The sequence below is a fragment of the Fistularia commersonii genome, chromosome 16 (genome assembly GCF_037954325.1).
Source record: "Fistularia commersonii isolate RoL2024-O1a breed Wild chromosome 16, RoL_Fcom_v1.0, whole genome shotgun sequence".
Classification (NCBI taxonomy): domain Eukaryota; kingdom Metazoa; phylum Chordata; class Actinopteri; order Syngnathiformes; family Fistulariidae; genus Fistularia; species Fistularia commersonii.
The window spans coordinates 5149441-5175801 of NC_141299.1; the positions used below are offsets into that span (position 1 = coordinate 5149441).

A 26361-nucleotide genomic window follows, 5' to 3' on the forward strand; every position below is an offset into this window, starting at 1 on the left:
AAAATCCCCAAAGCTTATAGTCTCATCTTGATTATTGTGCGGAGAGATTCTTTGTGTGCCTATCTCTGAACACAAATGCCACAAGAAATGACATGCCCATAAAATATTAACATATCACAGAATGCAATCTTAACTGAGTGACAACTTTGCGTGAGCGCCCTTTCAATTTTTCTGGTAAAATATCAAGAATATGAGATAAAGCTGCAACTCAGTTGTCACTGAAGCATATCAGAAAAAAAAAGTACATGTGTGTTGCGCATGGGTATGTAAATGCATCAAAAGCACAAATGATGCTCTGTCCCAATACAAAAGCTGACATTTATAAACATATATCAAATATGGGGATTTATGAGCATGAAAATGACTTGGAGTTCACAATTTATTGCATGTTTTGTGTTGATTGATACACCTACAAAAAATTGGCATAGTCTGACAGTTTAGAAAGCGACCTGTCAGTGAGTGTGGACAAGCTTGTGAAGGCACCAAAGATGTGATTATCAAGGGGAAAGAGCAAGATAGATTACTTCGGCGTAATTTTGCGCAATGCACTCGGGGTCACAGGAGCCTGTCCGACCTGTCATCGAGCGAGAGGCAGGGTACACCCACAAGCACAGACAGACATTCGCTCACTCATTCCGGACAAGGTTTTCGGTTTTTTTTTCCAATTAACCTGCTGCATGTATTTGGACGTTGGGAGAAAAACATGCAAACTCTGCAGGGAAAGGTAGTTGTTTCCCTTGTTGGAATTGAAACGGGGTCCTTCGTGCTTTGAGGAATGAGTGCTAACCACTGCACAACCCACAATTCATTCTGTCCACCTAGATAAAAACGGATGTCCGTCAAACGGGTCTGTTTTTTTTCCTATATGTACGTTACACAACATCTCTTTGCAAATGATCATGAGCCATGAACTAATCAATATGATTAAGATGGAGAAGAAATCTGATTAGCATGGTTTCAGAAATGAATGATCTTTTCCTTAAGGGTAACCAGGGTGTGCCTAAAACTGTCGGACCATGTGTTTTAATCAGCCCTTTAAGTAATTCTTAAATTATGAATCACCAATAAACTGACATATGTCAAACTTTATTATCGGTTTATGATTGGATGGGCACACTGCTGTTATAGGCCTCAAATAAATCCCGCGTTGACTTGAGCAAGATTCATTGCAATGTTTTTTCATTCACAACAATTAAATTACGCAATATTTTCATCAAGCTCATAGGGCGTCTCACATCTAATGCAGGCTTTCAAGCAACGGACACATGGCAAGAGAAAGAATATTTTATTGGCTTGCTTTGCTTTTTTTATTTGTCATGACCAAAGATTTTTTGTAAATTGCAACCTCTAATTATTTACATATTGCAATGGGTGGAATTATTCAGAGTAGAAGTTTGATGAAAGAACTCAGAGGTACTAATTGATCCTTCCTGGAGTCTGTCTGTCTTCCTGCCTGCTCTTTGCATTTGCAGTGCCAATATTAGAATGTTACTGCCACACAGTGGTGACATTGAGGGTGACCCACAACAAAGAGATTAATTTAAGGTTTCACTTTGATTTTTATATTATCTCTTTTTTTTGCTATTTGTATCCTTTTTTTTTATACCTCAAAAACCTGCAAGACAGCTTCCTATTCACCATTATAAACATTTCAGAATTGATTGTTCTTGTTCATTTTAATCCTCTTTTGGATCCAAAGCTTCAAATTCTTCCGTGTTCACAAGAAGTAGTTCGTTTCATTGTCATGAAACGCGCTATGAAGTGTATTTAGGCTCCTGAAAAACTAGTGGTGTCAGGTTTGTTGCATATGAAAAGACTGTTATTATGAAAACAAACAAAATTCATCACCCCTGAAGCAGATTATCTGGGCAAACAGCCCAAAGACACTACAATTACAGCTTTTCAACATGGAAGAGTAAAAACAGCTGAAATAGGAGGAATTTCATACTTATACTATCATACAGATATGTCATATATTCTTTGTCTAATATCTATATATGGAGTTCATGGGTTGTTTTCATAGTTTGTTTTTAATTATTTGGAAGAGAGTAACTGACATCATGTCCACATCCCTACTTCTCTGGAACATAGACTGTTCTGCAGCTTTGGTTGTCATGTTACCACCGCAGGATTATTCTTGCTGTTTCCAGCAGATGGTCTGATTGATCTGGTGATCAGAAAAAGCCACCTACTGTCACATAGGCATTCTGAATTGTCTCTTCAAACAAATGATAGTTGTTAGGAAATCTGACTTTATCATGAAAATATTGACAACTGAGTGACACTTGTATTTGCAGGTTACTTTGTATTCTAAACACACAATATAAAAGTATTCTATGTCCACAATGTTATACAACTTTCTCCTGAACAATGTGTATTTACAGTTGTTTGAGAAATGCATGTAGAGTTGGAAACCAAATTCTATAGACTGTATTACTTGTGGAACTTGTGCATTCCTGTGGCCAAAGTAAGTATTACAATAACATGTTTCAGCTACAAAACTAACCAGATCTTAATATAGAGGCAAACAAAAGAGAAATGGTATGTTTGAACAAAAACACCAAGATGAATTTTGCGCAATTTCACGAAGACTTAAACGGAATTATAAAACATTGCTTAAATGCTGGAAATCACCCTCAAAATGTTGCTTGCTGTGCAGGGTTTCTGTATTTGTGTGATAATAATAGTAATAATAATAATTTATCCTTCATTAATCCACGTGGGGAAATTCATTGTCTGCAATTACCCATCATGGATGAACCATGAGCTGTAGGCTGCCGTCCACCAGCTCCAGGGGAGCAGTTAGGGGTTCAGTGTCTTGCTCAACAACACTTCGGCACACTAGGAGGAGCCGTAAATCGAACCAGGAATCGAACCGGTACAGTCAAAAAAAGCAATACTATACATTTTTTGATTTGTGTTATAACCTTGAAATCAAAAGACATGCCTTCCCATTACCAATACATAATTTGTTCATTCTAAACTGTTTCTACTCAACAGTCAAACCTGCAATCTAATATAAATACTTATGATACGGTTTAGATTATATTACACAAATAGTTAAAATGATTTATCCCTATAGAACTGTAGGGGTAAAAAGCGAAGAACTAAGTGGAAACCCCCGCAGACAAGGGGAGAACACACATACTCCATTTAAATACGCACCCTTTTGTCAAGCGGCAGGCTGTTCCACAACGTTGGCACATGAAAAGTGGTACTGAAGGAAGTGACTCAGCGGAAGTGATGTTATTCAAAATCAGTCCACCTCATTGCACCTGGACACAATAACCCCTGGTGTCTGAGGAATAGTGAGTGCAAACCCCATGACCCCTTCAGCTGGGCACAATTATGCAGGTACCAATGTGTATTATTTTCTATAATTAATGTGCATTTTCTGTGTCTTCGGTGAGCTGGCAATCTATCTATCCAAATGCCTTCTTTTTGTGAGGCTGGTCTATCTCTTTGTTGCTGCCAAGGAACTTCCTGCCAGTGCAGCTCTGCCTTCGGCTAGTTGGTCCATTCATTCCTGAGGAAATTAGAAGTTCCTGTGGCAAAGAATGAATAGTTCCTTTGTTTCAGAGCCCATGTTATATAGGCACATTGGACAGACATCTGCATAATGTTGTATGTAAAATAATTACGCCATACAATAATTTGCCTGACCGGTTATAATAATGGAAGGGGAATTCATGCAATTACAACCCTTACACAAAAGAGGACACTGTTTCACATCCGTGTGTGGTACCTAAGATAGGTGGAAATATTAAAAACTCATAACCCAGCTGTTACCTTCAACCAAGGATTGTCTTTCAATGCACACAATTGCTCCAGACAAATGCTTTGAAATCATTTTTTTTTTTTGAGTGTAATGTCTCTGAAGCCAAACATCATACTTCCCTATTTTCCACCTCTGTTGGTAAATTTACCCACACTGTGACATGTTGGGAAATGTGGAAACAACTCCACTGTGGCTGCATGTTATTTCCTTTTGTGTGTTATAATTAACTCAGTTTGTTGTCCTTGATTGTAGACAAAATAATGTGTGTTCCCATGCACCTTCTTCAGTCATCATCTGTCTGGCGACCACCTAAAGCTAAGGCCCCCTCTGGAAAAAAAAGTCAAGGAGGTGCTACTATTTTCGATGTACATATGATTCAACATATTTTTTCCCTCATTAAAAAATTAAGCACCGTATGTAGCATGTGTCTTCTGCCTCTTCTGCCGCATTAGAAAAATCTGGAATTCTGATTCCCCATCCACCTTTTACTGTGTCTTCTTCCTGTTTTGTGTTTATCCTGACTGCAGCTTATCTTAGCTGTTAGCTCATATGGTAGAACTCACAGAAGGACGTCCCAGCCAGTCTGCCTTAGTGGCCACAGGTGCTTTCCAGATGTTCATTCAGGCAATTACAGCAGATGGCAGGCCTGTTGATACCAGGCTTTGCGTGTGTGTGTGTGTGTGTGTGTGTGTGTGTGTGTGTGTGTGTGTGTGTGTGTGTGTGTGTGTGTGTGTGTGTGTGTGTGTGTGTTGTGCCAGAGTCCGCAAATTAACATCTAGAGATCTCTTGCTACACAATGTTCTGTTTCAAGGTCTGAGCTGTCTTCAGGCTACAGGCATGAATGGCCATGTGAATAAAGAATAACAAACCCCAATTTCGAAACCTGGAGACTGGATTGTCTGTTCAATTAGTGACGCAGCAAATGTATTCTGCCTGGAATATGTCTGAACGTCATTTTTTTGGACGTGAACTGAATGCCATCCGTTCAAAGAAAGAATGGGAAAACAACTTTGATTACAAACATACAAACGTTAGACAAACAGTGCTAATTAAGACATTTTAGAGCATATGAATGTTGGGAAAAATAAGTTGGATTAAGGAAATATTCCCTGCCCAAAAGCTCAACTTTTGTTGCAGCTAAAACCAGACCAAAGTTGAATTAATTGAGGATAATAGGGATATGATAAAACCTTCAGACAAAACTAACCATAAATCTAATTAAATGCACAATCATATTCCTGAGGAACATATTACATATATTTTGCCTTGCATTTTTTTGCTTTGCTTTAAACTGAGCTGGCCAGAATATGTATGAGTAAAAATTTGTACAACATAAAGTATTATTTTGAACATGAAAATATAATTTTGTTTGGTTTTGTTCGGGACCAAAGATGTTGTGAAATTGCAGTTGAGGTTGAAGAATATTTCCAGATTTCTATATGGGTATTTTTGAAGTTCTCAAACTGATTTTCAAAGTTTCCCTTTGTTTTCACACTGACCCATATTAGCCTCCACAGGAGTATTGTTTGCATTGTGAGTAGAATTCACCAAAGAAAATACCCAAGTTTGGAATGGGCATTGTTCCTACCCCATGCCCCCCACCACACACACACACACACACACACACACACACACACACACACACACACACACACACAGGCTGATGACATATTCTTTTCTCTGTGAGAGACCAAACTGAGAGGAGAAAAACATGCTAGGTGAATTTAAATATACTTTCAGCTCCAAGTGTGAAAACAATAAGTCCAGAAGTAATTTTATTCTATAAAACTAGTTACATTTACGTCATGTTTAGTCAATATTCTTAAAATAAAATACTGCAAGACATATGAATTAAGCATCTGTACAAATTAACCAATGAGAAAAATTGTTCTGATTGATCTGAGAGAACTCCCTCTGTAAGTATGATAACATAACAAATCATAGATAGAAAAAAAGAAAACATTTGCTGATTCAATTATCTAAAAAAAATTCCAAATACCATTTCCTGCAATAGAGGAAGTGGGTAAATTGCGCCTCAGGATATAGGTGTGTTCTCTTGTCTGTCCAGACGTGCCACTCACTGTGTAAACATGATAGCATTCCGCTGGTTGTCTAAAGAGAGTTGCACTTACAACCTTCACTTTTCCCTGCTGGCTGAAATATCTCTACACCACTACGACCAGAGCTACATTGCATGGGATGTGATTGTTCCTTTAGTTTTCTATCTACTTAAGGTAAACAAATACTGTACAGTGAAAAGACTCTGGGTGAAAGGACAGGGAACATTTAGGGTCAGACAGGAGGAGTGCTGTAACGGATCTCCAAACCAAACTTGTCTGGCATTTTAGGCAGCTTCGGCTTCTTCAGCATGTTGTGCTTCATGATCACCTCCTCATTTGCATACACTGGCGTGTCCATGTCATCGGAGTGATACCCTGACTGGTATCCACTTGTCTGATTGGACGACTCTGAGGCCAGAGACTCTTTACTTTTACATCGCAGCAGCTGGCTGTGGTGAAAAACACAGGATAGGGACAGTGGAGATAACAAAAGTGGAAAAATATTGAATAGAAATTCAATATAGAACAGGACTAATATCACTATGATCTGTAAGTTATAGAGAATGTGAAGATAAGACACGGGCCTTTGGACTTTGCCACCATTGTGAGCACAGTCAAGAGGAAGTGGATTTGCCAGGGGATCACAAAATGTCAATGCTGTAATCAACTTTACACAACACAATTTGTAGTCATCTTTCAATTCTCTATAAAGCAAGTTTTCTACCTGAAACATGTATGATCAAAGTACAAGTGTAGACTTGATTCTGAAGGATCATTCTTTTATTATCAATTTTCTACATGCAAACAGAATGGCTTGCTGTTGATGCATGAAGTTTCACTCTGATCTAAGGGGGCGGATGATCATCATAGAGGTAAAGCAGATGTGAAATAAGGTTTAAAATCAATGATTTCTGTTCACTTATGACTGAAGCACAATACTTGGCAAAGCTTCACAGATAAAATATGCAGGTTAAAGAAACTTGCTGAAATTATGGCTAAATACTGGCTACATGTCAATGAGAGGCCTGTTAGAATCTGAAATAGTGAAATCAAAAGGTTTCCATAATAATTCCTTTCAGGAAGTTATGGAGCACTGAGATGAAAAACATACTCTGTTAGAGGACACATTGTTATGTACAACTGTACCAATATGATGTTGTGGATGTTTCAAATAATAAACTTCCTTGATTCTGCTCAGATAACAATGATTTTTCTCCCTTTTAATCAACGGCATCTAAGAAAGACCCCAGATTAAAGCTACCACGATTTCTGTTTATAAATAAAGAAATAATGTTTCCAGTAATGATTATTATGAATAAAATTATTTATCAGTGAAAGGTTCCATGCTGAAAACTGTCCTACCTCAAGTTTGGTGTTGATAGCATCTGTTGATTCAATCCTTTCACCTCATCTGGTGAACAGGCCTCACCAATGTCCAGATGACCCCCCTTATAAAGGTAAGATGCAACATTTTTCAGGATTTTAGCAGTAGCAGGTTAAAAAACAGGTTAAAAAATAAGTCAACTCAAGAGACAGACTTTCACTTGAAGCACAGACAACGCAAAAAGTCATTAACAGCCATGACACAATCTCACTTACAGGCCAAATTCAAAACCTTACAAACTATAAATGGAATATTTTGCCTAATTTACCTACAAAAAAAAGTTAAAAAATTTGAAAAGAAACATGCACATGCTTTCGCACACAAACTGACACTGACCATTACGCTGCCATGTGCTACAGGTATGTCATCAAACGTCTTCACACTGAGGGGCCTCCCACACCTGTCACTCTGTTGTGATTGTCTGCGGAAAGAAGGCATTGCGAGACAATGAATGAGGACACAAGTGTTTAGAACTGTATTTGAATTGAGCATGGACATGGACTTGATGCAGACCCAAGGGCCGGAGCATTGTCATAGTGAAGTTGAGCCTCCAGGATTTCTCCACTATGAGGTCTGGCGTCAGGGTTCCGGGAGTCAGGGGTTACTGCAGTTCCTTCAACCTCACCATCTGCTGTCAGAGGTATGTAGTCTTTCCCACCCTAAAGACCAAGAGTACATTAATCATAATCAACATCCTAATCATCTACAACACACTTTGGCTCAAATTATCACCACTTTGTTTTGTTTTGTGATTTTTGTTTGTTTGTTTTTCTATCATGCTGCAATCTATTTCCTCTCTTCAGCTTGAGATGAAAACCTGGGAAATTTACCAGAACATATTTTTAATTCTTTTTAATTCTCTCTCTCTCTCTCTCTCTCTCTCTCTCTCTCTCTCTCTCTCTCTCTCTCTCTCTCTCTCTCTCTCTCTCTCTCTCTCTCTCTCTCTCTCTCTCAACAAAATACATACTACATGAATTAACTGTATTCCTTGAGGAACACCTTATCTAAAGTATGTTTTGGACCACAGTGCACTACAGTTCTGGTCCATCTTATCTTCATGTTATGGTTCTTTATCACAATTTGAGCTGAAATAAAATCTGCCAAGTTGAAACTTGCATAAAATTATTCATCTTGTTGGAAAGAATTGCAGTCCGCCTGGAACCATACCTGCTGAGCACTGGCTTGAAGAAGGCTGCCCAGATGTGTGACCAGTTCTGCGAAGGTTGGCCTGTCTGTGGCATTGTCAAGCCAGCAGTCCAACATGGTCTGGTATCTATGAACACAAGAGATTTTGATTTCAGTAAGACAGTGGTAAACTTTCCAAAATGTTTTGAATTGGCTACAGTAAATGTTTCACGCACATCTCAGTGGTGGCATATTCTGGGGGTCTCATCCTAGTGCCCTCTTTCAGCCTCCTGCAGAAAGACTCATCAATGCAAACACCTGGATAGGGAGAGGCTCCTACAGGAGAGGCACCAAATGTTATATTAGACATTCTGGGGTATCATCAGTTCCTTGTTGAATAATGTACAGTGTTTATAATTAGATTACCTAAAGAGAAAATTTCCCACAGTAAGACTCCAAATGACCAAACATCACTCTGCGTGGTGTACACCCTGTCAAAGATGGTCTCAGGGGCCATCCACTTCAGGGGAAGACGTGCCTGCAATGATGAAGATGTCAACGTCAGTTCTTTCACATACATTAACAATTTGATTCAATTTTATTTATACAGCGTCATTTCACAGCAAGTAATTTCAAGGCATTTTCATAATGTAGCTCTAGACTCCTTATTTTCCTTTCTACTCTACTCTCTTCAGGGGTTGCCACAGTGAATCAACCTCATCTACCTAACCCTATTCTCTGTATCCTGTTCTCTAACATCAGCTAATTTCATGTCCTCTGTAACTACATCCATAAATCATATCTTTGTTCTTCCTCTAGGCCTTCTGCATGGAGGGCTGCATGGTTCCAACCTTAGCATCCTTCTACCAATTTACTATCCCTACTCTGTGCATAATTAAACTATCTCGGCCTGGCTTCTTGGACACAAATTCCTGATCCTATCCATCCTTGTCACTCCCAAAAAGGACCTCAGCATCTTCATCTCTGCTTCCTGTCTTTTCTTCAATGCCACTGTCTGATCTAATCTATACAGCATCGCTGGTGTCATCACTGTCTTGTACACCTTTCCTTTCATTTTTGCAGATACTCTTCTATCACATAGTACCCCTGACACTTTTGAAAGCCTCTAGCTTCTTCATCCCCTCTCCCTGTAGCCTCACTGTTCCACCTGTGTCCCTTTCATTCACAGACATATATTTTGTCTCACTGCGACTAACCTTCGTTCCTTAGCTGCTGCTCACAAATGCTGTCTTCTTCTTTCAGTCTCTGACCTCCACCAGCCACTAACAACATTAAGCATCACACCTTCAATTTCCAGTTTCAGACACATAAGTCTATCCGACAATCTTTTCCCAACAAACTCCTCATTCAACATAACGTCCATCCCATTTCTCTTCCTGTCAATACCATGATAGTATGACTGAAAATCTGCTTGTAAGCTTTTTGCTTTGCTCCTTTTCCACCTAGTCTCCCTCTTTGTTGATAAAGATCAAATATCCTAACTGAATCAGCCACCCATTGGCCAGGTCACTCCCGACACAGTCATCTTCAAAAACCCTGGGTTGGAGCCTGGGGGTCACATGAAAACAGTACTGTCCTCTTTCGAACAACAGAGGATCAATTCCAAAATTAGATCAATATAGTCATTCGGTAAAATAAAATAAATCATTTCAACCTGTATAGCATTTCTAACAAAGTCCTCCTTCAAGACAATTCCTATTCCATTTCTCTTCCCATCAATACCATGACAGTACAAATTAAAACCTCTAGACTTGCTACCTTTACACCTGGTCTTCTGGACACACAATATATCCACTTTCCTTTTCTGCTTCATGACAACCAGCTCTAGCATTTCCTGTCATCGTCCCAAAATTCCGGGTCCATACTCTCAAACTCTTGCCTTTTCTCTTCTCTCTCTGCTTCCGAACACTCCTTCCTCCTTTCATTCTTCGACCAACAGTAGCCCAGTTTCCACTGGTACCCTGTAGGTTATCAGTGTCATTGTTAACTCAGGCCTCAATTAATCTGGCATGAGAGCTGTAGGTTCGATTCATATAATTTGTTTTGGCACAAGTTTTAGACTGAATGCCCTTCCTGATCCAACCTTCATCATTAATCCAGGTTTGGGAACGACAAAAAGACACTGCCTTGTGCCCTTCTGAGGCTGCATTATAGTATGGATCAAGACTGTACTCTTTACAATATGATGAAGAAAAGTTTCCCAGCAGAATAAATGTCATTTTGTGTCATTTTTGCTGACTCACATCTCCTTTGCGGACATAATCCGGGTCTTTGTAGACATCTCTAGCAAGGCCAAAGTCACAGATCTTCACCACATTGTTCTCTGAAAGGAGGATATTCCTGGCTGCCAGGTCTCTATGGATACACTGTGGAGGAATTCCATTCAAATGCATTGATTATCAATCATCCTTTGAAGCCTACAGAAACACATAGACACACAAAACAATATCTCTGAAGTATTCAATTCACCTTGCGGGAAGACAGAAAATCCATCCCTTTTGCCACCTGGAAGCTGTAGCAAATCAGGTCCTCACTGGTAAGATGGTCATCATCTGAACTCTCTGCAATGCATTGAATCATCATTACTGAGAATAAAGTGAAATGCAATTTTAAAAAGTATACTGTACATTTTCTTCAGTACCATCCTGACAATCCATGTTGTTGCCTAAATCTTTGTCTCCATCTATGGTGCTGACAGCAGTTCCTATACAGATATCCAACTGGGCAATCTTCCCCAAACCTAGATCTCCGTCATTCACATTTTCCTCTTTCAACACCCACTTTTGGCTCTCTGTGCGTTTCCTCTGTTGATGACAATAGAGAGAAGAAAGGGCTTCTGAAGGGATGAAGCAATAAACATTGGAAACATTGGAAACATTAGAAGTGTTGAGCCATTGTCCGGGACACAACTTAGTGATGCTTGGACAATGGTCTTACACTGAGGAGTTTTGTACTGTGAGGCCTCCCAAAATGTAGATATTTTTTAAGGGTAATTTGTTGTACATCTGCATGAAATCACTGCTACTACCTTGTAACGACTGTATTCTCCACGCTTGCTCTTCAGGTAACTTGAAAGGTTTCCATGTTTACAGTACTCCACAATTACCATCAGCGGCCCTGAGGAGGGAGATTAGGGTCAAAAAATCACAACACCATTTTCCACTTTGACTGCAGTCTTTTACATCCATCCATCTATCGTCTGCCGCTTATCCTACTCAGAGTCGTGGGGGATGCTCGAGCCTATTCCAGCTGCCATTGGGAAAGAGGCAGGGTAATTCCAGACAGGTTGCCAGTCAATCGCAGAACCACATATACAGACAGAAAACCATTAACTCTCTCATTTTGGGCAATTTTTCCCAGTTTTTCCCAAGTAAACCTGCAAGGGACCAGAAAGGTCCCTTGTTGGAATCGAACCAGGGTCCTTCGTGTTGTGAGGAAAAAGCACTATCCACTGCGTCAACGTGCCCCCCAAGTATTTTAATCAAAATTAAAAAATCATGAATATTTCAATTAGACAACCATTAGTCTTCTATAGGTACTTATATGAAATAAGAAAGAAAAAAAAGAGATATGCCAATTAGTGATACCCTGGAAAGTATTACCGTATAATGGAGAAATTAACTATGCAAAATATTTGCATACCACAGTATTACAATTTGTCAGCAAATATATATATATATATACCCCAGAACAAGCAAATGCAGATCATTTTATGTTTGAAAGTGCCAGGGGCGCAAGAGAGCAACAAAGAAGGTTCTCTCCAGATGTAAAACACGTGTTCTTGGTGATGACTCACCCCCAGGCTTTGTACAAGCACCCAGCAGGTTCACCACATTCAGATGATGTCCAATGTGGATGAGAATTTTCAGCTCCGACATTAAGGCACGGTATTCACTGGATGTTGCTCCCTCTGTGACATAAAGAAAGAAACCTAGTGACCTGCATGCGTGTGTGTGTGTCTGTGTGTGTGTCAGGCGGGAAAGGAAGACTACTAACCTTTTAACATCTTGACTGCAACTGTGGTGCAAGTGGTTGCTTTGTCAATGCCAAAGGCTGCAGCCTCTACAACCTGACCGAATGCTCCTCGGCCGAGTGGTTCACCTTCAATGGACATTTGGAGTTCACACAAATATGTGCATTACAAACCATACCAATTTGGAAACTACACTTTCTTTCATTCTACATTAATGTTCAAACAATCATCCATTAGACAATGATAAAAGGCATGTTGCCTGAAGAGAGACCTTTATCATGAAATATTTTAACTACATGTATTGACCTGTTTGGGCACTTTAGTGATTTTGCTTTTCATACTGATGATAATACTCTTTTATGGGATGGTTACTAGCAATGGCATCTTTTGATCATTTTGACCTGATGATCATTCTTTGATAAGGAATTTAGAGTTTGCTATGCTGAGCTTTGGTACCGATATTCTTTTTATGTTGTAATGTTGATAACATTGTGTAATTTAATGCTAATTCCTTTGGAAGTCAGTTGCTCAGTTATAGGTTTAAGAACTTATGTCATGGGGTAACTCACTTTGGTCATCATTCATTTCGATAGAAATAGATTTAAGTCTGTGTTTTCTTGCACGATAGAGTCGAATGCTTAAGAACTGAAATCTCCAGCCTGCAGACCAAATAGACCAAATATTACCAACCCAACTTTATTGAAGTCAATATTCAAGTTATTATAAATAACTGCCATAGGGCAAAAAGTGCTGTGACCACAATTGGCTAGATTGGCTATACTTACAGCAAACAACCAACCAGTAATTGAAGAAGTGACTGAAAAAGTATCAAAGTATGGCAATGGTTCACATTCCTCTGTCATCTGAAAAGTGTAACTGCATGGCATACTGCAACCAAATTCTGCCAAAATTCCAAATGTTTGCCATGCTATATTCATAAAATTATGGTAATAAATTATTCATGTCATTTAATTCACTTCGGCAGTACAGTCTATTATCACAGGTATATTTGCTCCTTTTTTGTTATTGGCCAGTCATCACATTCAGCGCTACCCTTGAGTTATGAATAGCTGTGATTGGTTCTGCTCAGCTAAAATGTACGGAATTGTTGCTGGGAAGGTTTCAGAATTTGCAGATTGATGTCAAATATAGATCCGTAGCTATGTATGGTTGCAAAGCTATATCATGTCCTGTTTCACTGTGCAACCCTATTGCCTATTGTTTGGGTCGAATCAGATATGTCTCTCACCAAGCTTCAGCCTGTCCCGAGGGAATTCCCATTTGTTGGCATCATATGTGAGTCGTTCACACTGCTCATCCACTGGCATGTCCTCCGAGTCCAGGATCATGGATAGGTAGCCCGTCTTCAGCTCCCCATTATTCGACTAGGACATTAAAAAAAGGGGTACATGCAAAGATTAAACGTGTGAATTAATGAGCTGTTTTGTCTTCCCCCTCATTACAATAGAAACACAGTTTCCCAGTGTTTGTGGTGCCTCTCCAATGAAGAGGCCCCAATCAAGGCTGCGGGTCTACGTGACTTATGGGGAGCAGAAAGCGACCCTGTTGTTCCTAGATACAATGGAGAGCAGTCACTGAGAGCCAAAGCAGTCACCTCGAATCAGTCATATCCCCCTGCCCCCAGTGTGTGAGTGTTCATGCATGTTTGTGTTTTAGCTTATTTTTTTAATTCATTATTGCCTCCTCTGTTTGTGGATATGAAGGGAAAATCCAAGGGCGGAAGAGTACGGCAGAGGAAAGAATGAGGATGAGGAAGTCCTTACTCTCTTTCTTCCACGGATGACAAAGACGATCAGTAACCAGAAGAACATGGCGATGACCACTGACCCAATGGGAACAATCAGCTCAACATTTGTCTTTTCTTCTCCACCTGAAATAGGCATATTGATAAATATCACATATACAATGAGTCATATACCACTTTGTGTAAAGGTTTCAATGAATGAATCATGTAATGTATGTGATAAATCCTCCAGAGGGGTATAAAGTCAGTAACGTGGCAAGTCTTTGTCAGTGTCTTTGGCATGTACATACATATTAGTATTGGAAAGAGTGGACTATTGGAATTTGGATTGTAAGCGAACCGATACTTTATCTAGTCATAACAAATTTTCTGCACCAGTAACTGTTGCCAAAGATAACTTCACTGAGGAAACTACATGTTATAATCATGTCTTGGTTAATTTCAACTCCATTTTAAATTTGTTATTTGCCTGCTACAACAAAATAAACCTCCCTCCCTTCAGACTGCCCTTCATACAAACACAAGATTTTCCTCCCAGCCATTTTGCCCTCTATCATCCCTTGTTAACTGTGCTGACGACTCTGCAGCGTGAGCTGGGTCTGCATTCTGCTGGCAGGGACTAAGTCACGTAGGCCTCACTGGTTCTAGTTAAAACATTTGTTTATTTATCACGTATCTCTGTGGTCAAGAAAGTAGACAGGACGATAGAGGCTGGCCTAGCCTCTCTCTTTGTCTTACACCCTGCCCATTGTTTTGGATTTAGAATCTCCCAGGAGGATGTGCAAAAACGGCCAACTTCCTGTCATGCGGAAGCAAAGTTATTCTTACTCTATATCTTTGATAGAAAAAATCTGAAAGTGTCATGTGAATCTGTGAAACCTTGAGGCCAAATATAAATATACAGTCTTTGTGGTTGTTCTGCATCTGGCCTGGAGGCCTGAAGGCTCCTCATGGACCATATATTCTACATTATCAGTAAAACAGGAAGTAGTACATTATTGTACACTGGCATTTTTAACTTAGGTTAGGTTTTCTCTCTATTTGGCAGCAGTTAATGAAAAGACTGACCTTCAGTTGTTAATAAGGCCTGTGATGCATCACAGCCACGGCTGTTACATGCAGTGCAGGTATATAGTCCGCTGTCCTCCTTTTTCACACGCTGAATCGTCAAAACACGGTTGTTCTGGCTCATAATCACACCTGGAAAAGATCCATATTACTGGAAGCTGGCAACAAGTTATTTTGGGGTGCAATGTGAGCTGCAAAGTCCTGACGTTAGCAATGCATGGCTCACCTGAGCCCTCCACCACAGTATGATTATTTTTAGTCCACACCACTACTGGATCTGGTGTTCCAACAGCATCACAGAGGAAAGTCATGGTTGCGCTGATGTTGACTTTCTGGTCTGTTTGATTGTTAAGAATTCTTGCAGGCTCAAGGCCTAAGATTTGAGACAGAAATAAGTCTAAATCATCACAAAAATACAAGACAGTTTTGTTTACTGCTTTAACCTATTCTTTATTACAATACAATAATGTGTGTAAATAAATTATATGGGTTCTGTGGCTCAGGAGGTATATTGGGGTAGCCCGTTATCGGAGGGTTTTTCATAATTTCTCATTAAGTCATGTCAAAAGATTTGTCCTGCTTGTTAAATAAAATGATATGCTGTATTCTACAGGTAGTAGCACTGAGAAGGTAAACACTGTATACAGTAACTGCAGTTAAAGCAGTAAACAGATTCTTGTTTTAGACATTTTCCTACATCAATACTGTCATATTTTTCTCAAATATTATTGAACTGGAAATGCTTGGATAAGAAGAATTACATTTAAATATAATAACATTCATCCACTTGCACACCGGCGGCAGCAGGGCTACCATGCGAAGCCCTCACCTGACCATTGGAAGCAACTGATTATTCAGACATGAATACTTCTGCATGCAGACATGAGGAGTCAGGGATCAAATTAAAACTTTTGATTGTAGGGACACCGCCTCTACCCACTGAACCACAACCGGCTTCAATGATAGAACTTTTATATTATAGATCGTACTATCTGTATATTGGTATCAGTGAAACTAGTCAAAATGTAAACTATGAAGTCTTGAGTAAGAAAATGTTGGTTTACCTCTGAGAGACAGGTAACGCAGCAGGCAAGTTTTCTCCCCAGTCTTGATGTTTTCTACCTGACAGGCATATAATCCTTCATCCTGCCGAGATGCATTGGGAAATAGCAGCTCCAGAGTCACATTGCTGCCCTGTACACTGGATGAAACATCCTGAGACAAAGGCTTCTGTCTCAGGGACATAGAGCGACACAGCTGCGCTGACTGGACCTCTGAATCGGACACGTTGGTCACACGGAACCAGGCTAGGTTGCCGTACACATGCCTGTCTGCCTTACAATGTAATACGACTTGGTCCTCTTCCAAGGGCACAACAGATGGAGACACGGTCAGTTCAAGGCCACCTAGTAGTTCAAGAAATAGTAACATATGCAAGAATCAGGAGACAATGAAGCCGATGTACTGAAAGAGCCCAAAAGAAGTGGGGCAGAAGAAAAAGTTGAAAGCTTACGTGTAACATGGAAAAAAGTGATACGTGAATCCTCTCCTACTTTATTTCGAGCCAAACATCTGTAGAGGGCGTGTGTATTAGCTTTCTGAATCTTCACAAAGCTTGTGATTTTCTGGTGAGATTTTTTTGTTTTATTAATTGAGCTTTCAAATAAACATCAAATCATATATCACATGAGTGGCGCTGATAATTTACCATACCTTCTGGGCATGATCAGTGTCAGTGAAAATATGTTCTACAGAGTTGAGCCCTGTGCCATTTCCAATATCTCTCCAACCTTCACACTCTATTGACTTGACTTCAGAATTCATCAGCCCTCCCCTGTAACACAAAAAAGGCCAGTAAATCACTCGATCAATCTGTGTTTTTACTGTAATTGTTTTTGAAAAAGAGTAGCACAAAAGAACCACGGGTAAATGAAGAGACAGTATGGGATCAAATACCCTCTCTTGTATCAGATCAGCATTTTACTCCTTTCTACTGTAAATAATGCAGGCATTGCAGTTAAACATGGCAGATAGGGCATTATTGTCTTCCTTGATGGATTGCATGAAATACCACTGTGGTGGGTGGCCGTTGCGCTGCTCAAACTACCAAGTGCAGTAACGGGGTGCTGCAGACATAGTGACAGCAGTTAGGGGCCAAAGTCCTGGCATCATATTTCCAAATCACCTATCCTTGACCAAGATGCTGTCCTTTTAGGATCAATACTGCATGGCTGTAACTCCTCAGAACACCAGTCATAGAACTGCAATCTTATAATCACAGTGAGCAGCTCTGTGTTGGCTTTATAATAGCATTATAATACAAGGATCCAGAGATGTAATAAGAACTCTGCCTCACTGCTGTACTGATCCCCACTGTGTCATATCCTCTGCTACAGGTAGACAGAGACGATCTGCATTGGGTCAGCAGTGTCAGTCAGGGTTTACAACTTTACAGCTTAAGGCTCAAATCACAATTCAAGATTGCATGAAAGTGGTCACAAGGTCTGCAGGGGAACTGTGGGGATGCCGTTACACTGACGCTGGCGAATAGGTCCCCGGTTCAGTTCTGATAGGGAGTCTTTTTGTGGGAAGTTAGCAGTTTTCCCTGTGTCTATGTGGGCTTCTTTTGGGTTCTTTAGTTTCTTCCCACAGTCCAAAAAACAAGTAGGTTAATTGGAAACTGCAGTGAGAGAGTTAATGGTTGTTTGTGCCCTGTAATTGGTGGGCAACTGGTCCAGGGTGAACCCCAGTTCTTGCCTAATGACAGCTGGGATTGGTTCAAAACCCCCCATGACCCTGACAAAAGCTGTAAAGATAATAAATTAGGAAATATCATGGGAGTGAAGTGGTGTTTTGCAAGTAATGGAATACTCTGATCTAGATATCTGACCTGACAAAAGGGGCATGCTATAACAATGAAGAAATTGTTAAATGATGAGCAATTTGATTGTTATTCTGTTCTATTTTCCTCATTTGAAAAGTGATAACATTTTTTATTGACTGTCATGTCATGTCATACCACAATGGATTCATGCGGTGTTGCTATGATAACAGGGCACATTGGTAGAACTCTTTAAACGCAATGGAAATCAATGTTTTTAAAAGAATGGCATTTGATCTTTACCCCTTCATTTTGATAAACAAAACACTACGCCACAACTTTCAGAGGTTATTATCTGTGTGTGTGTTGGCTTTTTTGGAGGGGTCAATTAGTGAATCTATCTTAAGGATTTAAAATAGATTCAATAGATTTCTGTATTCCGTCATACAGTTTCAAAATAAATGGACTGACACACTTCTCAGTCAATTAAATATGTTGTGAAATCAGGCGAGACCCAGAAGAGACCCAGCTTTTCTGTTTTTTTCAACAAAAAAGCAAGAACATAGTAGAAACAACAGGAAATGTCGTGCAGGACTGACTAAGGAAGTGCTCTGATGTGTAGGCAGAAGATAAGAAACCAGCTGATGGTCTTCTCTGGTAAAAGCTGACACACCGTCCTCCTCAATTCTATCAACAGTTCTGAAATGAGTGAATAGCTGCTGAGGTTGGTTTGTAACTTCCTAGACCTTGTGTCTTTGTTTTGCAATGAGCCTCTATTCTAAATACAAGTACAATCCTCAGTCAATGAAGACATTTGGAGTCTGAATAGTTGAAGTCCTTAAAAAAAAACATTGTTAAGAGTGTGCCTCACATCCGCTGATACAGGTCAGCGGTAGCTCTCATTGTCTCTAATTTTGTGTTTTGTCAACGTCACGAAAGCAGTAATTCCTTTCCTACGTCAACAACCTGTTGACAATGAGGGAACAAGTAAATATGTGATCACTGTGTGCAAATAAACTATTATCTGACACCGCTGTCTGGTAATGATTTATCTCTCTCTGTTATTTACACTAAACGCACAGTTTGGGACAGCATCACTTACAAGAAGGCTTCTGGACAGTCATCTTTGGACATCCACTGCCACTGGATGTATTCCGGTGTGGGAAATCCACGAGCGGTGCAACTTAGCATAGGGCTGCTGCCATAGGGATACACGTTGTTCTTCAGTGCCACCTCCTTATCAATGATGTGGGGAGGAACTGTAGAAGGTATAATAGCATAAATAATAACAGTAGTCTCCAAATGTGTCACCCACAGCAAGAAAGAAAAAGAAGACTCCCGGGGTACATACCATTCACGAGCAGCTGGAACGAGCGTCTCTGTTCCTCTTTAGTTATCACGTTGGTCAGGATAATTGTATAATTTCCTGCATCCACCTCCGTGACACCTCGAATAATGAGAGCATCACTTTTTTGTTTGATCCTGTAACCCTCCTTTAGCAGATGGCCATTTTTCAACCTGGACAGACAAAGAATAGTCATGTCAATAAGTGGTCCGAATCACAAACGTCACACTGCCTAAAATCTGTCTTCAGTTATGTGTTCAGTTTTGTCATGCTGCTTTATGTACACCGTTGGCACGTAACTGACCAGTTATATGAGAAGATACACTCATCATTAATGAAACCACTGGCATACCATTTGAAGCTGGGCTCGGGGTAGGCCGAGTACTTGACTGGTATGGAGGTAGACGTTTCATCGCTCACATTCACCTCCCAAACCTTCGTCCATGGCTCTTTCACATATATGAATGGCTTTTCTACACAGCACAAGAACAGTTACAAAATGGCGTAAGTGGCACAAATCATTCATATCTAAGAGTCAGCTCTTTGTCTTCATTGCATTTCCATAGGAAACAAGGACAAGAGAAGTAGATAAAATGGTGTGAGAAAAGTTGAAATTGCAAGAGTGAATTTAAAATGTAATCATAGTGCCTGACACAAGAAAAAAAACAAAAATTTTCTTTTCTTGTCTTCTTACTCTTCTCTGCTTGGCCATAATTCTCGCTCACAGTATTTGTAATGATAGGAAAAGCTAAAGAAACATATTACTGATACACTAAATGAGTTAACGGTGTCATAATGTCACAATAATGTCTCCACACTCAAAGACTTTACAGTAAAAGGTTATCTGGCAAGTTGAATGCAAATTTAACTTTATGTTTTTTAAATGATATCGATTATTTTGTTTTTAACTTGTATTTAAAAGGATAAGAGGTGATTTTGGTCCAGTGCTCTAACGATACTTGTAGTGATAGTTTTAGCCAAAATAATGGAACCGAGCATTATTTGCTTTCTTTCATTAAAATTAGTTTAAAAAAAAAAAGGTCAAAATGACAAAACATCAAAAAACACCAAATCATTGTTTGTTTGTATGTATGTTTTTTTTGTTTAAGCCAACCTACCATAAACTGTAAGATACGCTGAGGCACTTTTGTCCATCTGCCCACTAGATGCAGTGCATGTGTACTCTCCAGAGTGATCCAAGGTCACATTGTCCACAGTAAGTGTGTTGGAAAGTTCAAGAGAGTCCCACAGCTTCTTCTTGTGAGGTGTTGCATGGGTTGGCCTCGAACCATTCAGTGAACTCTGACATAGACACATGCAGAGGGCGGTGTGAGTTTACAACAGGCAGAAAAAACAGTGGAAAAAAATGTGAATACATTTGAGGAACTGAGCACCACATTTATATACCTTGTCACATATGCAATTTGTTCTAAGATAGGAGTCAGCAAAAGCCTGAACCAATGAAGGATATTTGGAGCCTACAGCATGTGAATATTGATATTAATGATCAAAAAAATAAAACTTCAGTCAACACAACTACAACAAAAGACGTTGGATTTGAAAGGAATCCTATCTGTGGAGGTTCTCAGTCATCCAGATCAGTTCTTGTCAAAATCTTCTTGTCAGAACTCAAGATGCCTCTTGGATGAGGGGTGAAACATCTTCAACTGAAGAAATTCAAGTCCAGTTGCCATGACAAGAGGATTTTAACGAGAATGGAATCCTACTGATGCTAATTCTCACTCAAGATACTTTCAAACAAACTAAAACAATCAGATGCACCATACTTAATTATAATCTCATGGATATCAGACCTAACATTTTACTTTAAAAAGCAAATCAGCGCTAGACTTAAAACCTAGAAAATTTCAAGTTAAAAAAACATCTCTTTTTTATTATTTTCTATTTAAATGTCATGTGTTGTGGTTGTAAACTTTCTGATTTTTTCTGAGACTTTGGATTAAAAACAGCAAAATGTTTACTTTAGTTGTTGTCACTATCTAAATCAAATACTTGCCATTCAACACCTCAGGTTGTGACGTCATTATGTACATTCAACTAAACATTATTATCAGAAGGGGGGAATAATCCTTCAGGTGACGTTTGGAAATATGGCTGGCATTGACAGATGGAATGTGCAAAACCTGAGCTCTGTTTATAACTCAAGCTGAAAACCTTCCGCCTTTTCCAAATACACAGTTTCATATTGTATCCATGTAAATATATATGTGTGTGTGTGCGCGCGCGTGCACGTGTGTGTGTGCGTGTGTGTGTGTGTGCGTGTGTATACGAAAGGCCAAAAGCGGTCAATAATGGCAGGATTAAACAGTGAGTATTCAGAAACAATATTAGAGATTCCTAAAAGCAGGAAGCAACTCAAACATACAACAGGAAATAGTGTCTTTTTCCTAATAGTACAGGTTGACTTCAGTATCGACATGAAACAAATGATGAACGTTTCACCAAAAGCACATAAGTGAGGACGTAAGTGAGGACAAACAGATGGGTGGGGTTACTGACCAAGGCCAGACCAGAGTGTGTCCAGTTGAATTCAATGCCCACGTTGAGTTCTGTGTACGCAGTGCAGCTCAGCACCAGACGCTCCCCTACAGCCAGCCTGACTTGTGAGGGGGTCAGGGTGAGGTCATAGATCTTGTATCCTGCGGAAAAGGGAGGGAGGGCATGGCAGTCGGTCGACAGCCCATTGTACTCCTGAGACTACAGACTCTCCCTCTCTCTTCTACACAGTCGCACACAAACAAAACACGATTCTCACATCCAGTCGTTACAGAACAATAAGATGTATAAACAGCCCTAATTTATAAAAGCTAACTAAATAAAATATGAATAAACTTGCATGCCTTCAAATTTTCCAAGTTGACGAACCCATACTAATACCAAGTTTAGATTAGGAAAATTGTCAAACTAAATATTATCACTAGAAGGTGTGAATTAGTTTAATGTAATGAATGCCTTGAAACCTGATAAAACTGTAGAATTAACCTGAACATCAATAACCCGTCGAGATGAATTGACAAGCATGAGAAAGTAAAACACCACAAGCACTTGTTCCAAGTAATTATATCGTCCAGATGATTATCTGTTTGCGGGATTGTTATCCATCTTACCAACAACAGCAACGATGTAGAGTGGGGATTTAAATGTCTCGTTTCCAATTCGAGTCTGGCAGGAGACCACACCGGCATAACTGATCAGATGACTGGGAACTGTAAATCCAGTTCTGGCGTCCCAGACAGAATCTTTTCCATCAGGATGAAACTCCTTATTTGGATACTTCTGACAGAAAGGGGAATTTGTAGATTTTGAACACAGAAATTGAAATATCGATAGATTAGTGGACTTATTGGTTGAGTAAATATGCAGTCATTTCAAACAGCACATCGGATCACAGTAAAATGATTGAAGGGAACTGTTATCAACCAGAGAATATAGTTTTCTGGTCACTGGCAACCAGAAAACTATCATCTCAAAATAATCTCATTTTGGCCGAAAGATACACAAAAAGGGATTTTAAGAAGAATGTTGGTTCCTCTATTTTTGTTACCTCGAATTTTGTTTTTAAAGCATTTTCCCAAAGTCCCCCGTGAGATTTTGTAATTGGAATGTTATATTAGTGCGTCCTCCTTTTTTATACAAAATATAAATGAAGTTTATATTCAGTGAATTAATTTGAGAAAATCTGATATTATGAGCTCTTCAATGTTATGGTTAGACCAATGTTTATGTACCTTTCATTTGAATATGAAAAGAAAGGCTTTTCCTTACAGCGTGGAGTGTTACATTGAGGTTCTCCACAGACCCTCGGCACGGGATGACCACCCTCTCTCCTTCACGGATGAAGACCACTTCATATTCTTTCTCAGATGGCACAAAGGGCACCTTATAATCTAAAACGTCAAGTGAAAGGGAAAAGGGAAGAAAAAAAAAACAGATTGTTTTTCAAAAGCAGATCAGAGTAAGGTGCTGTTTGACTTGCTGTTCAACAACTATTTCCATGTGTTTCTGTGAAAGTGAAACAAGACAACCAGAAAAAGGGCATACCAAGTCAAATACAATTCAGTTGTGAAAATGAAAAAATTTGTAAAAAAGTAATTCAGATGAGATTCAAGTCATGTATTTCTACACTGGAGGTTACAGCCAGATCCCAGAGAACCTCATAAACATCCTTCATGATAAATCACTCAAACAGCACTGTCTAACACTGTGTGTTAACAGATGTAATGCAAATTCATTTTACAATCAAGTATAAAGTTCAGTAGCCTATATTTTTCTTTTTTTTTTTGCCTTGGCCCCTGGGACCACCAGCAGCAGAAAACGATTCTTCCTGCTTCAGCTATATGTACCGTTTATTAGCAAAATATTGTAAAAAAGCTGAACACAGCTGTTCTATACTCCCTGTCTCGATAGTTTAGTCAAACTCTAGCACATTTAAACGTGTGCCATTAAAGTAAATAGAGTGATGCAAATAAAAAAGGTGTCAACTTAGAATTTTCCTGTCAAATTGTATATTCCATATGGACCGAGCCTCACTGAAACAGATTTTTATTTTGGATTGAAAGCATCTGTCCTTCAGTTTTCTCCTTCTTTTCCTTTTGTCCGATGGTTTTTCTGTCTGGTTCTTTTGTCATGGATAGCAAAATGGATATCTGGGACTTTGAAATCCTGTTTGCCTTGTGAACTATATATTCACATGAGAGTATATAGACTAAATCCTGAAAAAAACACTTATAGAATGTCTGTCCTTTCAGATCAACGGGTCTGAAGCCTAATATATTAAGTCCCGAGCCTTTCCTTATTTGACCAGATCAAATCTGAAGTTATCATCAGATTTGTGATTTTGGTTGGCTGAAATCCGCATCTCTGTGTTCACCCGGATATCGTATGACAGTAAAACAACTTTTCTCATACTGTTTTATGTTATCTAACCCTTCAATCTTAACCAAACAACAGTGGACATACTGGACAGTGACTTTGTAAAATCCATTAGAAGATATGATCAAAGTTATACCATGAACAAACACATAAGCAGCTGCAGAAGTCTTGCCATCTTCAGCCTTGCGGTCTTTGTAGGAGCACTGATACTGGCCCGTTTCATTGACTGTTGCGTTGAAGATTCGCAGACTTGTGCAGAAGAAACCTGATCCACTGCAGTCGCTGGTGGAGAAGTGGGTGCTTGTTGGTGGGGTCGACCACCTCAGGTACTGCCGACCTCTGTTCAGATTACAGAATTGGAGGGGAATCATAAGTCATCTGTTTGAAAACTTTGTTCAACTTCGTAGACAAGTTCATACCTGCACGTAAGCTCAAGGCTGTCAGATTTGTTCATCCTGTGGATGCCATAGATGTTAAGCGTTGGAGGATCTGGCATGAATTGTAAGTCAATGCCTGAAAAAAGAAAAACACTCTGTTACTTAAAGAATCGATAACAAACACTAACATTACCTTTAAAAATCCTGTAAAAAAATTATAATTTTTTTATCAATAGAAACTGGAAGTATAACATAGAAAAGGCTCTTTTTAATTGCTTTGCGGAACTGGCTTTCTGGCTACTAGGGCCATTTTCCACTGCTGCGGCAAATGGTGGTGCTGTATCAAAACAGGAAGCTGGGGATGATGGGCCGGGTCAGGCTCAGTATAGTACAGCATAGCGTGGCCTCGGTGGAGTTCCTGTTTCTGAGGATACAGGCTACCCTCCACCGCCCAGTCAGGCCCTAGAGCACATGATGTGTGGAAAAAAAACTAGTATGGCTGTTAGATCATGAAGGGAAGGTTCAAGATTTCAATCAAAAAAAGCTGTGATCATATTTTTTCAGCAGTCACAAAAAAAAATGGTGGCAAAGAATCTTTGTCAGATAGACACATTTTCCATTTTTGACAATCCTTTGTGCCAATAAGTGCAAGGAGTAGGGTTATCACTAACAGACTTGGTAAAACCCTGCACATCATTGACTATCTTTGACAAAATATGTATAAAACTGTAAAAGGGGAGTACATTACACTGATAATGTATATATAGAGATATTTAAACATATGTCATTTATGTCATCAATTTGGACTTTGATTGTTTCATATATTTCAAAAGTCCCTGATTGTATTATTCACAAACATCTGTAAGGAATAAATCAATTATCTTACCGAAAACACAACTAATTTCCAAAATAAGGCCAAGAAGTGGAATGGAAGAGACTGCCTGAGCCATCGTCCCACGGAGGGCATCGACAGAGTTGTCACCATCCAAGAAAAAGTTCACTGAGGCAACAATAATTCTTCACGCTTTGTACTTATCCATGGGGGGCAGATGTTTTATATTCCACCTCATTGAAATAAACTCCTACTCCTAACTCCTGAAGCCCGAACAGCAGTGGTCTGAGATCAGCAGTGTGTAAAGTGTGCCAGCAACCCCATGGAGCTGAAACTGCTGCTGAGAGTAGAGACGCACTTCAGTTGGGCAGCCTGCAAGGGAGGAGCATCTCTGGCTGGGACTGAAAGTCTTACATGAGAGTTATCTCCTTTCACCACAGCTTTTTTATGGCAAACACTGATTTTAGCCCACCGGTAGAAAGTGCATTGATTTAACATTTCTAATATTAAAATGATTTGCGTTGCACACAGTTGAACCAAGTACTAAAAAGCATTGAATAGCAAAGTGCATACATTTTAAAGTATACAGAAAATAAATGAAACAATATTGACAATACAAGTAAATAATGAAGTAGAAGTACCCAAAAAAAGAAAAAACAGTCAGGGGTATAAAAGTTCCTCTGGAACGAAATGCTGTGGAGAAAAAAGTGGATCATGAGCAACAATTTCAGACTTTGAGTCTTTACCTTTAAGCGCTTGTTTTAAAGAAAACTGATCCCGTAGTTATCGGTTCCCATGATACATAACTTGATTTGGTATGGTATGGTATGGTATGGTATGGTATGGTATGGTATGGTATGGTATGGTATGGTATGGTGTATGGTATGGTATGGTATGGTGTATGGTATGAACACTGGGT

At 39.5% G+C, this 26361-nt stretch overlaps 1 protein-coding gene across 2 annotated transcripts; it reads right to left on the reverse strand.

Annotated features, from left to right (window-relative positions):
• Positions 1-5540: 5540 nt before the first annotated feature.
• Positions 5541-25706, reverse strand: kdr (kinase insert domain receptor (a type III receptor tyrosine kinase)). 2 transcript variants are annotated; one of them, XM_086162156.1, is made up of 30 exons: positions 25497-25706; positions 24653-24746; positions 24370-24572; positions 23127-23248; positions 22469-22634; positions 21861-22000; positions 20459-20642; positions 19693-19813; positions 19347-19513; positions 19098-19254; positions 16888-17008; positions 16688-16799; positions 16239-16580; positions 15401-15547; positions 15175-15306; positions 14126-14232; positions 13591-13726; positions 12365-12469; positions 12165-12278; positions 11397-11485; positions 11010-11172; positions 10838-10929; positions 10612-10734; positions 8774-8885; positions 8584-8683; positions 8390-8495; positions 7736-7881; positions 7559-7643; positions 7201-7286; positions 5541-6287 (listed from the first exon to the last, which is right to left on the reverse strand). In XM_086162156.1, the coding sequence occupies exons 1-30, from the start codon at positions 25558-25560 to the stop codon at positions 6071-6073; spliced, it is 4053 nt and encodes a 1350-aa protein (XP_086018282.1). In that variant the 5' UTR covers positions 25561-25706; the 3' UTR covers positions 5541-6070. The 2 variants fall into 2 exon arrangements, with proteins under 2 accessions (XP_086018282.1, XP_086018281.1); XM_086162155.1 differs by having other exon boundaries at positions 22469-22637.
• Between the last annotated feature and the right edge of the window lie 655 nt (positions 25707-26361).

Coding starts and splice junctions, on each gene's coding strand:
- kdr (XM_086162155.1), bottom strand. CDS start 25,560: ATGGCTCAGGCAGTCTCTTCCATTCCACTTCTTGGCCTTATTTTGGAA. Junction 15,548..16,238: donor GCGTTACCTGTCTCTCAGAG/GTAAACCAACAT, acceptor CTCAAATCTTAG/GCCTTGAGCCTGCAAGAATT. Junction 8,684..8,773: donor GTGGGAAATTTTCTCTTTAG/GTAATCTAATTA, acceptor CCTCTCCTGTAG/GAGCCTCTCCCTATCCAGGT.